The sequence below is a fragment of the Salvelinus namaycush genome, chromosome 5 (genome assembly GCF_016432855.1).
Source record: "Salvelinus namaycush isolate Seneca chromosome 5, SaNama_1.0, whole genome shotgun sequence".
Taxonomy (NCBI): Eukaryota; Metazoa; Chordata; class Actinopteri; order Salmoniformes; family Salmonidae; genus Salvelinus; species Salvelinus namaycush.
In genome coordinates, this window is record NC_052311.1 from 69,184,678 (window position 1) to 69,201,130 (window position 16,453).

Consider the following 16,453-nt stretch of genomic DNA (forward strand, 5'->3'; position numbering starts at 1 on the left):
CTATGTAATGCACTATAGGGAATACTGTGCCATTGGGGACGCAGCCTATATCAGGAGCTAGAGTTTTATGTTCCTCATTGGAGCACGGTGGTGGAGGCGAAAGGCCGTTGGTGACTTTATGTTCCCGAAGCAAATGATTTGTTTGTTCAGGACATATTTGCGTTAGTATGTATTTTCTGACTGTGTGTTGCAGAGCCAGAACAACACCACTCCACCACACTGGGATATTAGTCAGCCAAACTGCCTGGGTGAATGGTGATGTTATATATCTAGACCAGACTGTGTACCTGGCCTATACAGAGAGGGACCGCTGGCTGGCTCTAACCAACTGATAGGGCTATGGAGGGGTGGTGAGTGTGTGGCGTTGACTACACAGTAGCTAGCTATGGAAATGGCCTCAGTGCTTTTGCCATCTACCAGCTGACAGGTGCTCTATCTGGAGCCAACTGAAAACAGAGTGGTGCTTTAAGAGGGAATTATGCTGTTTTAAAAACAATCTCTTTTTAAATAAATCTTTTTTTTTTTTTTGAAGTAGTGTTTTCACATGCCAGGCTTGATACAGAGTCAGTGACAATGAAAATGGCAACAAAAAAATATTGATTTGATATAAATAAAAAAATCACTACTCTGGTTATAGTTTAATTCAATTTCCCCTACTGCTGACCTCGTTTTGGTGAAATGAGCACACATTCTTGTTGATCAATGCTGTAATGCAGTACTCTTTCTGCTCTGTCCTCTGCAGAAAAGATGTGGGTTTACCAAGATTCTTCCCCAAGAGTTTGCTGGACTCTGTGAAGGTAAGAAACCTTCATTGCTCTCTTTCCCCATCCTGGGGGTTCTAACATAGGCCTCTGCAAACAGGGAGATGCCATTGTTCAGATTGAATCAGTGTCATCACCTGGCTGGCTGGCTGCTCCTCATAGTCTTACCCCAGAGAATAGGTGTCCCAGTTCTGCACAAACCTCACAGTCCTGATGGAAACTGTTCCGGTGGAATGGTCAGGCTCTCTCTTCATCCTTCATCCTCTCTGTTTCTGTGTCTGCCCTTACAGGGCTCCAGACTGTGACCATTTACTCACATTTTGCGACCCTTTGACCTAGCTGTACGAGTTAAATGTATTACTAGTCACACTGGTGCGATCTGCACATTCTACCTGGTCACCTCAATCAAAAAGTATTTTGATTTTGGGCAAATAAAACCATGAATTTGTCAAACAGTAAAGTGCATTATCCTCATGACTCCTATAATAAAAGTGTTGTCCCTGCCACTGTGCCCGGCTGCTGGCATGAGCAAGCCTCTCACTCTCTCTCCCCCCTTGTGCACTGCCAACAATGCCTGCCTCTCCCTCCCACGGATGCTTGCTTCCAGCACACCAAACCCCAACCCCTGTCACTCAAGCAGGCAGCACAGTTCTTCAAAAGAGAGTGTAAATAAAAAGGCCTGGAAACTGCTTCTTCATTAGAAATCCCAGATCACACTTGTAGGTGATGTCGTAGCGACATTATCTAGCTTAGCTCATGTGCAGAAATATATCATCGGGTCTAATGGTCTAATGGTCGTGTCGTGCCGATCTTCGCATGTGCAGGTCATCAAATCAAAGGCAATTCTTCGATATACAGTTGTTTTTTATGAAAATGAAACATATCAGTTTGTCAAATTAGGTTTTGGCTTTAGATTTCGAGAAAACCCCAAACTGTGATGTTGGGCTTCTGGGTTTAGAAACTCTGTGGTTCCTCGCTGTTTACATTCTCTCAGCATGCAATCACTGCATGCACTCAACAGATTCTTCCAAAACAAGAAGGATACCGCTTTCCACGTTGCTTCTTGATATGAATCCATGTGTTTTCTGTTCTGTACTATTTGTTTGTGTGTCTTGCTGTCTGCAAAGCGCTAGTCAGTTGGTCTTAGGAAGCTGGCATATGCCTAAATGAATGCTAATCTCTAACTAGCTAAAAGCCATTTAGCTAATGTACTGAGCTAGGGCAGAGCAAACAGGATCTCTAATAAAGATTGCTACTAGCCAGCAGTGGTGGTGCTGTAAGTCAGGGTGTTTGTCCAACGGTATGAATTAGAGAGCCTGTATTCTTTATATCTTTGTCTAAATATAACATCATATATCAAATGTAGTTGGGGTATCCTGGGAAATACTGACCAACACTTTGGTTCCAGTGGCGGTCGGTTTCGTTTCAGATAAGGGAGGACGATTTTTTTTTTTTATATGCATGGCCTTATGTCTGTTACAGTATGTTGGATGACTGACATTCATATTCCATTCAACCAGCTCAATGTAACATTGCTAGGTTTAGGCTACTTACTACATGGGTACTATCAACCTATCCTATGAATGAAGGTGCTAATTTCCTTTTATGCCCTCAGGACATGCGTCGGTATTACCCTAACGACCATCAGGTCCTAATGGTACTCAGGGCTCTACTGTCCCTCCATCAGGTCCTAATGGCCTGGTACTCAGGGCTCTATTGTCCCTCCATCAGGTTCTAATGGCCTGGTACTCAGGGCTGTATTGTCCCTCCATCAGGTCCTAATGGCCTGGTACTCAGGGCTGTATTGTCCCTCCATCAGGTTCTAATGGCCTGGTACTCAGGGCTGTATTGTCCCTCCATCAGGTCCTAATGGCCTGGTACTCAGGGCTGTATTGCCCCTCCATCAGGTCCTAATGGCCTGGTACTCAGGGCTCTATTGTCCCTCCATCAGGTCCTAATGGTACTCAGGGCTCTACTGTCCCTCCATCAGGTCCTAATGGCCTGGTACTCAGGGCTGTATTGTCCCTCCATCAGGTTCTAATGGCCTGGTACTCAGGGCTGTATTGTCCCTCCATCAGGTCCTAATGGCCTGGTACTCAGGGCTCTATTGTCCCTCCATCAGGTCCTAATGGTACTCAGGGCTCTACTGTCCCTCCATCAGGTCCTAATGGCCTGGTACTCAGGGATGTATTGCCCCTCCAGGTCCTAATGGCCTGGTGCTCAGGGCATTACTGTCCCTCCATCAGGTCCTAATGGCCTGGTACTCAGGGCTCTATTGTCCCCCCATCAGGTCCTAATGGCCTGGTACTCAGGGCTCTACTGTCCCTCTAACCACTCTGACATCAATGCAAATGCAATGGAAAAATCACATCAAACACTGATCATCAAACACTGATCATCATGATCATCAATTTGAAGAAAGAAGTGCAAAAGCAGGTTGAAACTGAGTGTAAACATGGTCCTTGTGGATGTTATTTCATAGCCTAATGCAATGAAATTTACAATGCTTTTTAAGGTGATGATTCATTCAGAACACCCATATGCTTATTAGAGCTTATGCATATGCATAGATATTATGCATATGTATAATCTGAGGTTTATGAGCCCAAACCTGAAGAAAAAAAATTGTGCTGTTATACAATACATAGCCTACCGTATATTACACATGGCAGAAAAACATCAAACAAACTGATTTAAGATCTTTGGTATATTAATGGGCTAGCCTATACTCCAAAATTAAACACATTTGAGTAATGGCATTTGAGTGTGGACTGTATCATTATGCATACTGTATGTACTGGTTACCTTATGCTACGCTCCAACATTTCTATCCATGAGTCTGGGAGAGAACCTATAGGCCCTAAGTGATGCTGTTGGTTCACTGATTGTGCAGGGCGGCTTACAATTAGTTTACGATTATAGTGCATTTTTGTATGATTTGGAATAGCCTAATAATAGTGATTTTATTTGTGTTTTTTCATAATTATTTGGGTGACACATTACCTTTAGCTATACAGAATATCTCACCACCGTGCGTTTCCATCTCCACCTCTCTCTCCTTCATTCCTTTCTCAAGCGTGCAGCGGGGCTGTCAACAATTTAGTGAAATATGTTTAGTTGTGAAAACATGTTACTAACGATGTTCCTGAAGAGTTTTCACTACGTTTCCAAATGTAAGCACTGGGTAACTGCAGGAACAGGGTTCAAGAGACCATGGCATACAGAGTTTGGGCAGAATATCACATGAAGCACAGCTCTGCTATAAAACTCAAGTGGGTTTTCCAGCATCATTGAAAGACTGACCGTCGCGAGTGCGCCCATTCACTATTGGAGTGCATACGGATTACATGTATTTTTTCCCCTGTTCCTGTTCCTGCCCATTTGATAATGGGACATTCTAAATCTAAACTAATTTGACATCTCAGTAAAGACAAGATTCAATTGAGAATAGACTGCTGGGTGAAAATATGATGACTTGATGAGAACAGCCTGAGGTAAGGAATGGAGCACAAGCTTTATTTTTTTGACTTTCTCAGATCATCAATAGCCTATATTAGATACATGCAGCCAATATATGTTTTGATTTCTAAGACATTCTAGTTTTGTATCATTCATGACTAAAGTTGCCAAGTAACTCTAAATCTTGTGTATAGGACCTTTTACACTCAACATAGCCACTTCATATGCACACTTGCTCCAGAATGGGAAAAATATCCTTTCTATTTTATTCAGCTAAGTTCAATTCTATTCTTCTAACTATTAAATCATATATAAAATAATGGCATGGGACTTATAAGCATATCTTGTCAGCTAAATGATCAAGCCTACAGTCTATGGCATGGAGCATAGCCAGATAACATACAGTAGACCAACTCATATTCTGTTCTTCTGAAATACTTTTGACTCTGATCATAATGTTTCTTTAGACCTGACTAAAATAAATAATGGATTTATTGTGATGGTGTATAATAAATAGATTTATTAGACTTTTTAAATTCGGATGTTCTGAAGGCACACATCAACTTGTTTATGTTAATGAACTGTCAACTACCGTGAGACCGGCAGTCTTTTGCATGACAATAACCGTCTGACAAAATGTCATGACCGCCACAGCCCTAGGAAAGACAAAATATTTAAGTGCCTTTGAACGGGGTATGATAATAGGTGCCCGGCGCATTGTTTTTTGTAAAGAACTGCAAAGCTGCTGGGTTTTTCACGCTCAACAGTTTCCCGTGTGTATCAAGAATGGTCCACCACTCAAAGGGCATCCAGCCGTTTTGATAAATATACTGTATCTCTACCTGAAAATACATGATCGAAGTGATTGATCATTGGTGTTCAGCAGTCATAAAAGTTTGCCTTATTTACTTAGAAGAACTAGTAAAATAGTGATGTTGTCAGACAGCATAGGCAGCAGCTCTATACAGATGAGATGATGACTTGGAATGAAATAATAAAGTCATCAAATAAAACAAATGTTTTATTAAAGTAAAGTACTGTGAATACATGATGGTTAATAAGTGATCAGCAGTAATGGGCCGTCACTACCATCATGGGACTTTTATTAATGGTTTTATTCTGTGTTACAGCATTCAACTCGCATAGTGCATTTAATGTTAAAACATTTTTTTGCTGTGATTTAAAAATAAATTATGGAACCGAAACCGAACTGACCTCAAAAAGCACTAATTGCTCAGCACTATTGACTAGGATCATTCAATTTCTCTGTCGATAAGTCTAATGATGCTATAACTTCTAACAGTAACTGTATCCACTGGTGAGTTGGTAGAGAGTGAGGTGATTGCCATCTAAGAGCCATCTTTTTTTGCGGCAGTGCTGCCTCATACACATTGACTTAGTTGCTGAGACACAAAGACACTGATAAAATGAAAGATACACTGGTACCTAGATCCCCTGACTGACAACCGGCCTGGGGAATGGGCCTCCAACTCTCATCAAATTACACGGGCCTGAATCCTCAGTGTACATTACATTACTGTCCGGTACACCCAGCATATCTCCTCCCCGCTCTTCCCTCCAGGACCCTGAGTTTCTCCTGATCCACCTATACTGACCAGAAAAATCTCCAAGCATTCGTTGTTAAAGGACACGCATCACAAAGCATCACAAAGCATCACATTGTCATGAAAAACAAAACAAAAAACAGACACCCGTCCTTCAGTGGAGGCTGCTGAGGGGAGAACGGCTCATAATTATAATGGCTGGAACAAGCTTATGAAATGGCATCAGACACATGGGAACCAACCTCCTGTGCTGTCCCTACCTCCCTCATCTCTACTCCTCCTCCTCCTGAGTGCTCCTCCTGTGGTTCGGCTGCAATTCCCCTCCTGGTCAGCGGGGTGTAGCAATGAGCTGGTAGTGACGCGGCACGTTAGTGAAACTGCTGAACTCTGGGCTGAGGTCAATGCTGTCAGGTCCTCCAGGGCAGGAGAAGGAGAAATGTTGCAGCAGAGACACCAGGAACAGAAAGATCTCCATACGAGCCAGAGACTCTCCCACACAGGCACGCTTACCTGCAGAGAAAGCCAAGAAGGCGGGGTTCTTCTGGAAGTTTCCGTTCTGATCAAGGAAGTGATTGGGATTGAAGGTTGTGGGCGTGGCCCAGTGGTCCTGGTCTCTCAGAACAGAGTGCAGCATTGGAAGGATCACGGTGCCCTGAGGGATAGTGTACCCTCTGAATGAGATATTCTTGGTGGCATAGTGCGGGAGGTTCAATGGGGCGATGTCCAGGAAGCGCTGCACCTCATGGATGACGGCTTCTGTGAAGGGGAGGTACTTCCTGTCCTCCATCTGAGGGACGCGCTGTCGGCCAATCACTGTGTCGATCTCCTGCTGAACGTGCTCCTGAATGTCGGGGTATTTGAGGAGCAGCATGAAGGCGTATCTGAGAGTGGTGCTGGTGGTCTCTGTTCCTGCAAGGAAGAGGTCCAACACTGTGGACACCAGGTTCTCGTAATGGAACTCAGAGGAGGACACGTCCTTCTCCTGGTTGAGTCTGGTGAGGAAGGAGTCTGTGAAGTCTCTAGGGTTGCCTGGGTCAATGGTCTCCTGGTGCTCGTGGATCTTTTTCATCACAAAGCCTCTCAGCTCGTCCATCTGGCCGAACACGACTTGCTGCCGACCAGGCAGGCGTTCCATCAGCCAGGGGAAGATGTTGTACAGCTGTCCACAGGGGCTGCTTCCAAAGCGCAGTACAGCTGAGAGGATGTTGAGCAAGTGCAGGAAGTTGTCATCGTCATAGCCGAAGCGCTGGCCGAACACCAGGGAGCAGATGACGTTGGACACGGTGCGACTCAGGAATGGATGAGGATTGAAGGGCACGGCTTTAGTGGCATCCAGACTGTCTATGAGCTGTTGGCTCTCCTCCTGTACCCACTCCTCCATCCTCTTACGGCCCATCCCAAAGTCTCTCAGCGTGGTCAGGGTGAAACGACGCAGCTGGCGCCAACGCTCCCCATTACTGATGGCCAGGCCGTATCCCCTGGTAACTAGGACCAGGAAGGGGACAGGAGCTCGTCCTGTGAAATCCTCAGCCTGGTCCACCAGAGCCTCCTTGACTGCCTCGTACCCCACCAGCACCACGGCTCGCTGGGGCCCAAGATACACTGTCATCACTGGCCCATACACACCACTCCACTTGGTGAGGGTCTTGAAGGGGGCCTGTTTGTCGATCTGATGCAGGTTGCCTAGCAGCGGCAGGGTGCAGGGTCCAGGGGGTAGATGGACATGTCTCTGTCTCCTCAGCCTGAACAACCACAGTAGAAGTAACAACACCAGGCCTCCCAACACCACACTACTACACATCTCCATTGTTCCAGCCTGCAAAACAAACAACAACATCTCTTGTTATTGTTCTTCTTGTTATGTAGTACTATATTGCATCACTCCAATATTGTATCCTTCTGCGCGGCAGGATACATTCAGAGTAAGAATTTTCTGATTAGTCCTGTGTACTGGGTTATGTTGCGGCTGCCCCCCTTAAATAGCTGCAGCGGCACTACTTCCACCTCTTCTCTTTCTCTGCGCATTCCTGAGAGGATTTGCTAGGTAAGAGCTGTATCTTAGTGTATAGGGCAGACGTATACCCACAGCTATTCAATAGCTTGGAGCAGCTAGCTAGCCTCTCCATCTGGGTGCTCTGTTGTCCCCCTCCAACCCCCATCCTCTTTTCCCTTAGAAACTCACATACAGCTCTATTACACTGCCGGTGTTACACAGAGAGAAACTACCATGTCCAGTATGGTGTTTCGCTGTGAGAAAGGAAAGGTGTCTCTGTCCACAGGCAGCGGCCTGCGTCTCAGAAGGCGGAGCCCAGCAGTCAATCTAAAACACACACAGCCAATGCTGCCGTCCCATGCATAGAGACATTAAACACTGGACACTTCCTTTTATACTGTTTTTCACACGGTGTATTTATACACTGGACTTTTGACATGTTATCATTCTAATATAATTACTACTGTACATTGCATTTTTTATTAGTGTTTATACACACCGTGTATTTATATACTGGACTCTTGACATAACTAATATAAAGTATTTACTAGGGGTGTAACGGTTCGCTAAACCCACGGTTCAGTACGTATTGCGGTTTTGGCGTCACGGTTCGGTTTTGGGTCTGATACAGCGGAAAAATGAAATTCCAGCCGTTACTGTAGTTAATTTTAGCAGTTAATAAAAGTTTTAAAAAGCATCCTTGGACCCGTTCTGAAATGACCTTGGGCTTTCCCACCCGGCCAAATATGCATTAATACATTTTTCAATGTCGACAAGAGACCCGTTCCGAAAGGACCCGAGGACGACCAGTTCCGTATAGACGTGGTCGGATCAGAGTGAGGGAAGCAGCAGAAAAGTCCATTTGTAAGCTACTTTATTCACCAGAGCTGATACAGCGTGAGGGAGAGCATGCGGAGGAGGGGCCTTGCGAGGAAGAGGTGCCTTGTGGTGAGTGTACTGTGAGCAAGTGAAACAGGAGCAAGAAGGAGGGAGGGAGAGGCAGCAACCAACCGAACTGACTTGCGCTACTATACTAACTTCTAGCTTGTCATAGCTAGGTTGTTTATCATCCAATATGATTACGTAGTACCTGTCTTGACTGCATCAAACCTTGAGAAGCTAGTTGGCTAAGATAGCTAGCTAAGTTAGCTAGCCAGATAGCTAGGCTAATTGAGTCTTCATGTGTTTCTCCCTGTCCTACAGCATTTTTCTGCACCCGCTATAACATCTTCTAAACTGTGTACGTGGCCAATACATTTTCATTTGATTTGACGTGCTTGCCGCCGGCCTTGGCAGCCTCTCACAGTCCCAAAGAGCAAACTGAGAGAGGCAGGTTGAGCTCCCATGGGTACTGAATACATTGCTGGAGGGCTACGAACTCCAGTTCCGTTGCCGGTACCGCATCAGTTCTGGTGCCAATGTCTCAGGGTCTTCTGGTGTTGAAGCCCTGATTGACTGAATATTTCTGAATGGGTTCAGATGAAAGGAGTGTCGACCTCCATCCTAACCCCTCATTCTGGACAAGGGTTCTGTCTGAGTGACGTGTGAACCGGCCATTACAGTTGTCCACATACGCTTCTGTCGCTGGTTAACCAAGGGCTTCCCCCAGCGTGCTGTGAGAGGCCCGGGGCAATGTACACTTAATTTCACAGACGCAGCCAATGCAAAAGGTTTTATCGGCTTTTGTTTGCTAGCGTGAGAGAGTTCTGGGCCAGGGCCTACCTGAACAGACTCTCATGTTGTTACTGCAGCATTTTGGCTGTCCGGCAGGCCTTTGCCTTTTGCTGTGGTGGTGCATTCTTTTGGAGGAGTTACTACCTCGTGGGCCCTGCTCAGAGTTCCCCTCTCGGACGTTTGCGCCTCAGCCAGTTGGGTGCTGTCTAGCACATGTTGACCCATCTATGTGGTCAGGAGGGCTGTTCTTGGTGTTGTATCTGCTTCCCTGGGAAGGGGCGGAGGGACACATGACTGCTCTGAGCTCAGTCCAGACTGAACTTTGCTCTTTGTCTGGCCAAAGACTAGTTCACTGATTAATCTGGTACTGTGATACCATATTGGAGTGATCCAATATAGTGCTACATAAGAAAGGCTACATACAGTATGTAACCATGGTTATGGGAGGTATTGGATTACTCCAATCCTTTTTGTCGGTGATCTACGGCGCCTTGGATTCCCAATTCAATATTATCCACAACAATTCCACAAATTCAAATGGAATTCCCTCAGGCTTTCAAGCTCGTCATGTCACTATTCAGACAGCCTACAGTAGCTATACTGGACATGTAGGAATACATTCTTAGAAAACAAGGTGCTATCTAGAACCTAAAAGGGTTCTCCGGTTGTCCCCATAGGAGAACCATTTTCTGTTCCAGGTAGAACCCTGTTGGGTTCCATGTAGAACCCTTTCCCCAGGGTTCTACATGGAACCCAAAATAGTTATACCTGTAACCAAAAAGGGTTATCCTACAGGGACAGCCGAAGAACCCTTTTGGAACTATTTTTTCTAAGAGCGTAGATTATTAAATACAAATCCTACAGAACATTTTGATACTGTGCATTAATTCCATTACCTGGGAAATGTACAAATATTAAATTCCAAAGATTTAAATGTTTTTAGAATTATAATTCACTTCCAATTTAAAAAAATCCAAACTGTCTAATTTCAATTCAATTCAAATTCCATAACTGAAAAAAAATACAAAATTGAATTAAAAAACATTCTCCACTTCAGGAGTGAATTCAAGAATTGAAATGGAATTTCTAATTAAATTGGAATTGACTCCTGGACTAACCTGAAAATCCTTACTCGGAATGTATCCTGCGGCACGGAAGGATACCATATTGGAGTGAGCCAATAGCTCACATAACCGTGTTTACATACTTAACCTTCGTTGTTGTTGTTTCTTCTTTAACCCACCTATCTATCTTTAGTGTTTTCCTTCTCTCTGTGTTGTTCTCGGTCTCTGTTGCCTGCCTGACTGTGTTGTTGTTTCTTCTTTAACCCACCTATCTATCTTTAGTGTTTTCCTTCTCTCTGTGTTGTTCTCGGTCTCTGTTGCCTGCCTGACGCTGTGTGTGTGTGATGCAGATGTTTGCAGAGATAAGGGTGTGTGTTGGAACTTACTGTACTGGAACAGAAGTGAACAACGGATTATGTGATTGGCTGCTGAGTCGTGCTGACATACTTTACACAGATTGCACCTTCACCCCAATCTCTTCCTGCTTTTTAGAATCTGGGGCCAACATTAACAAAGCAGATGACAGTGCAGAAATCACCAGGAGCGGAAATAACTCATATCTAATACTGTGTCTGTCTCGGTTTTAAAACTTTAATAAACACATTTCCCCCAGGAATGTTTACTGTTTTAAACCTAATTTCCTGCAATTATGCGTATTTTGACATGGCTATAGGCCTATGACCAGGGTGGAAAACAGGTCAGATGTATTCAGGACGACTTCGTTACTGGACAGTGAGGTTAAAAGTATATGGACAGTGACACATTGTTTGTTGTTTTGGCTCTGTTCTCCAGCACTTTGAATTTGAAATGATACAATGTCTATAAGGTTAAAGTGCAGACTGTCATCTTTAGGGTATTCATCCATATCAGATGAACTGTTTAGAAATTACAGCACTTTTTGTACATAGGTCCCCCATTTTAGGGAACCAAAAGTATTTGGACAAATGTATTTATAAGTGTATTAAAGTAGTCAAAAGTTGTGTATTTGTTCCCATATTCCTAGCACGCAATGACTACATCAAGCTTGTGACTCTACAAACGTGTTGGATGCTTTCGCAATTTGCTTTGGTTGTGTTTCAGATCATTTTGTGCCCAATATTAATGAATAGTATTGTAAATACTATTGTAAATAAGAATAGAATATGTTTCTTAACACTTCTACGTGAATGTGGATACTACCATGATTATGGATAATCATGAATGAATCGTGAATAATGATGTGTGAGAAAGTTACAGACGTACAAAGATCATACCCCTTACCCGGTTCACTTCCATGCTCACTGAAGACCGTGATAATACTCCATTCTGCTGGCTGGTTGAGACGCTTTAGAAGCCACGTTGATGCTATGGACAGAATCCACTTTGAGAAGCAACTTCTTGCTTAAGTCCTCCTTCCATTGTTGATAGCCGTGGAAGTTCTCAGGGATGAAATGTGCCCCTCAGATTGCTGATTGACGAGTAGATGCCCAATTTGCCCGCCTCATTCTCACAAACTTATCCAACTTATTAGGACGTTTTTCATTGCGTGCAAAAAACTTCACCAAACTATAAACTTCACTAAACACTAAAAGGTTGATCAAAAAGGAGATTATGAGTAAAAATGCAGTTGCTAGCTTGATACTGTTACTGTCTTTACACCTACGAACAAACCCACGAGGACGAACACGAAGGCTGAGCTTGGCTTTGTATTTCCCCACCGTGTGACCGAGGAGGTTACGAAGGTTGAGCTTGGCTTTGTATTTCCCCACCGTGTGACCCAGGAGGACACGAAGGCTGAGCTTGGCTTTGTATTTCCCCACCGTGTGACCCAGGAGGACACGAAGGCTGAGCTTGGCTTTGTATTTCCCCACCGTGTGACCCAGGAGGACACGAAGGCTGAGCTTGGCTTTGTATTTCCCCACCGTGTGACCCAGGAGGACACGAAGGCTGAGCTTGGCTTTTTATTTCCCCACCGTGTGACCCAGGAGGACACGAAGGCTGAGCTTGGCTTTTTATTTCCCCACCGTGTGACCCAGGAGGACACGAAGGCTGAGCTTGGCTTTGTATTTCCCCACCGTGTGACCGAGGAGGTCACGAAGGCTGAGCTTGGCTTTGTATTTCCCCACCGTGTGACCCAGGAGGACACGAAGGCTGAGCTTGGCTTTGTATTTCCCCACCGTGTGACCCAGGAGGACACGAAGGCTGAGCTTGGCTTTGTATTTCCCCACCGTGTGACCCAGGAGGTCACGAAGGCTGAGCTTGGCTTTGTATTTCCCCACCGTGTGACCCAGGAGGACACGAAGGCTGAGCTTGGCTTTGTATTTCCCCACCGTGTGACCCAGGAGGACACGAAGGCTGAGCTTGGCTTTGTATTTCCCCACCGTGTGACCCAGGAGGACACGAAGGCTGAGCTTGGCTTTGTATTTCCCTACCTTGTGACCCAGGAGGACACGAAGGCTGAGCTTGGCTTTGTATTTCCCCACCGTGTGACCCAGGAGGACACGAAGGCTGAGCTTGGCTTTGTATTTCCCCACCGTGTGACCCAGGAGGACACGAAGGCCGAGCTTGGCTTTGTATTTCCCCACCGTGTGACCCAGGAGGACACGAAGGCCGAGCTTGGCTTTGTATTTCCCCACCGTGTGACCCAGGAGGACACGAAGGCTCAGCTTGGCTTTGTATTTCCCCACCGTGTGACCCAGGAGGACACGAAGGCCGAGCTTGGCTTTGTATTTCCCCACCGTGTGACCCAGGAGGACACGAAGGCCCAGCTTGGCTTTGTATTTCCCCACCGTGTGACCCAGGAGGACACGAAGGCCGAGCTTGGCTTTGTATTTCCCCACCGTGTGACCCAGGAGGACACGAAGGCCGAGCTTGGCTTTGTATTTCCCCACCGTGTGACCCAGGAGGACACGAAGGCCGAGCTTGGCTTTGTATTTCCCCACCGTGTGACCCAGGAGGACACGAAGGCCGAGCTTGGCTTTGTATTTCCCCACCGTGTGACCCAGGAGGACACGAAGGCCGAGCTTGGCTTTGTATTTCCCCACCGTGTGACCCAGGAGGACACGAAGGCCGAGCTTGGCTTTGTATTTCCCCACCGTGTGACCCAGGAGGACACGAAGGCCGAGCTTGGCTTTGTATTTCCCCACCGTGTGACCCAGGAGGACACGAAGGCCGAGCTTGGCTTTGTATTTCCCCACCGTGTGACCCAGGAGGACACGAAGGCTGAGCTTGGCTTTGTATTTCCCCACCGTGTGACCCAGGAGGACACGAAGGCTGAGCTTGGCTTTGTATTTCCCCACCGTGTGACCCAGGAGGACACGAAGGCTGAGCTTGGTTTTGTATTTCCCCACCGTGTGACCCAGGAGGACACGAAGGCTGAGCTTGGCTTTGTATTTCCCCACCGTGTGACCCAGGAGGACACGAAGGCTGAGCTTGGCTTTGTATTTCCCCACCGTGTGACCCAGGAGGACACGAAGGCTGAGCTTGGCTTTGTATTTCCCCACCGTGTGACCCAGGAGGACACGAAGGCCGAGCTTGGCTTTGTATTTCCCCACCGTGTGACCCAGGAGGACACGAAGGCCGAGCTTGGCTTTGTATTTCCCCACCGTGTGACCCAGGAGGACACGAAGGCTCAGCTTGGCTTTATATTTCCCCGCCGTGTGACCCAGGAGGACACGAAGGCTGAGCTTGGCTTTGTATTTCCCCACCGTGTGACCCAGGAGGACACGAAGGCTGAGCTTGGCTTTGTATTTCCCCACCGTGTGACCCAGGAGGACACGAAGGCTGAGCTTGGCTTTGTATTTCCCCACCGTGTGACCCAGGAGGACACGAAGGCTGAGCTTGGCTTTGTATTTCCCCACCGTGTGACCCAGGAGGACACGAAGGCTGAGCTTGGCTTTGTATTTCCCCACCGTGTGACCCAGGAGGACACGAAGGCTGAGCTTGGCTTTGTATTTCCCCACCGTGTGACCCAGGAGGACACGAAGGCTGAGCTTGGCTTTGTATTTCCCCGCCGTGTGACGCTGACTGTACGGCGTTATTGTATTGTTTCAGAAGATAGAGCTGATTTGAAGAAAACCTCAAGCCCAACTTTAGAACAACATTACAATGTTATTAATATTGATTTAAGAGTTTGTAATTTGGAATGTTTTCTTTTGGTGCTCTAAGTTACTATTAAATGTGTTTCTGGCATTGAGAAATAGGTGCTACACTCACATTAATATGAATCAATTTTCTGTTCTGTGCTATTAGTTTGTGTGTCTTGCTCTTTGCAAAACGCTGGTCAGTTGGTCTTAGGAAGCTTTTGTAGGCCCGCGGATCAATTTCCCAAAACGAAAGAAGAAAAGAAATCGGGGTCTCAATTTACTGTTGAGAGTTAGAATAGTAGAAAAACAAGGTGCCATTTCTAAATGTGGTTTTGCATCAGCAGTTATTCTCTTGTTAAAGTCAGTCACTGACAGTCACTCAACTAGCCCATGTCCGCTAACCATTTTAGATTGGTAAGTTAGTCTAGCCAGCAATCTAAAGTTGTAGTAATCATGGTCGAATTACCGACCGGGGGGGCTATTGATTTTCTTAGTCACTCACTTAGATATCATACTCAAAACTGCAAACATTTCTCTCCACTCTATGGCAAAATGTGTAGAATTGCAGGAAATTAGCTTTAAAACTGCACATTTTCATCTCTGGCCCATGGAACAATTAGTAGAACTGCAGAAAACTTGCTTAAAAATTGCTACATTTTCTCTACACTATAATTGCAGGAATTCCAGGCAATTCATTCTCAAGCTTAGAAATTTCACTTAGGGCCCCCAAAAGTCTAGGGCCGGCTCTGACTGCATGTGTTTGTATGGATGAGGGTACGCAGACCCGCGAGCCACTGCGGCCCTTCATGATGAGTTCCGATTTTTTGTGGCCCCCACCCCAATCAAAGTTGACTATCCCTGTAAAAGAGCATTGTGACTTTAAATCAAATAATAGTTGTCACAAGCGCTGAATACAACAGGTGTAGTAGACCTTACAGTAAAATGCTGAATACAACAGGTGTAGAAGACCTTACAGTAAAATGCTGAATACAACAGGTGTAGAAGACCTTACAGTAAAATGCTGAATACAACAGGTGTAGAAGACCTTACAGTAAAATGCTGAATACAACAGGTGTAGAAGACCTTACAGTAAAATGCTGAATACAACAGGTGTAGAAGACCTTACAGTAAAATGCTGAATACAACAGGTGTAGAAGACCTTACAGTAAAATGCTGAATACAACAGGTGTAGTAGACCTTACAGTAAAATGCTGAATACAACAGGTGTAGAAGACCTTACAGTAAAATGCTGAATACAACAGGTGTAGTAGACCTTACAGTAAAATGCTGAATACAACAGGTGTAGAAGACCTTACAGTAAAATGCTGAATACAACTGGTGTAGTAGACCTTACAGTAAAATGCTGAATACAACAGGTGTAGTAGACCTTACAGTAAAATGCTGAATACAACAGGTGTAGTAGACCTTACAGTAAAATGCTTACTAACAAGCTCTTTCCCAACGATGCAGTTTAAATTAGAAAATAAAAACACAAGAGAAACTAGATGGTCATTTTCCGTGAAGAAACATTTGTTGTAGTCGAAGAAGTTTAAACGTTGTTCTACAGCGAAGCAGTGACATATAGTCAAAGTTAATTCTAATAAAATATCAGGTCTGACTACTATATCAACCTTATTACTTTGGAGTGTGGGGCAGTTAGATCACGTTTCATCACAAATAACTACACTCAGACTAATACTTTTACTCAATCCGACTTTTAGGTTATTATTTGGGGAAAGAAATATGATGGTGCGTCTAGTGGAAGAAGTTTAAAAGTTTGTTGCTGTTGAAGAATGTAGGCTGCTGTAGTAGAGGGAGGGACTGTTTTATACATGGTAGATAGTAGCCTTCAGTGGGAGACTAGGTGGTAGTA

At 45.2% G+C, this 16,453-nt stretch overlaps 2 protein-coding genes across 7 annotated transcripts in view; one reads left to right on the plus strand and one right to left on the minus strand.

The window, feature by feature from the left end:
- LOC120048834 (focal adhesion kinase 1-like) overlaps nucleotides 1-16,453 on the plus strand; it is a 144,984-nt gene that overhangs the window by 65,547 nt on the left and 62,984 nt on the right. Inside the window, exon 8 of the mRNA XM_038995104.1 lies at nucleotides 743-797. Within this exon, the coding sequence (XP_038851032.1) occupies nucleotides 743-797 (55 nt within the window). The remainder of the gene's footprint in view (nucleotides 1-742; nucleotides 798-16,453) is intronic.
- Nucleotides 5,582-10,890, minus strand: LOC120048835 (cytochrome P450 2F3-like). Of its 6 annotated transcripts, none has more exons than XM_038995106.1 (3): nucleotides 10,696-10,865; nucleotides 9,597-9,720; nucleotides 5,582-7,601 (listed from the first exon to the last, which is right to left on the minus strand). In XM_038995106.1, exons 2-3 carry the CDS (start codon nucleotides 9,675-9,677, stop codon nucleotides 6,114-6,116), a joined length of 1,569 nt encoding a protein of 522 aa, XP_038851034.1. In that variant the 5' UTR covers nucleotides 9,678-9,720; nucleotides 10,696-10,865; the 3' UTR covers nucleotides 5,582-6,113. The 6 variants fall into 6 exon arrangements, with proteins under 6 accessions (XP_038851034.1, XP_038851033.1, XP_038851038.1 ...); XM_038995105.1 differs by having other exon boundaries at nucleotides 10,571-10,865; XM_038995110.1 differs by lacking the exon at nucleotides 9,597-9,720 and having other exon boundaries at nucleotides 10,785-10,890.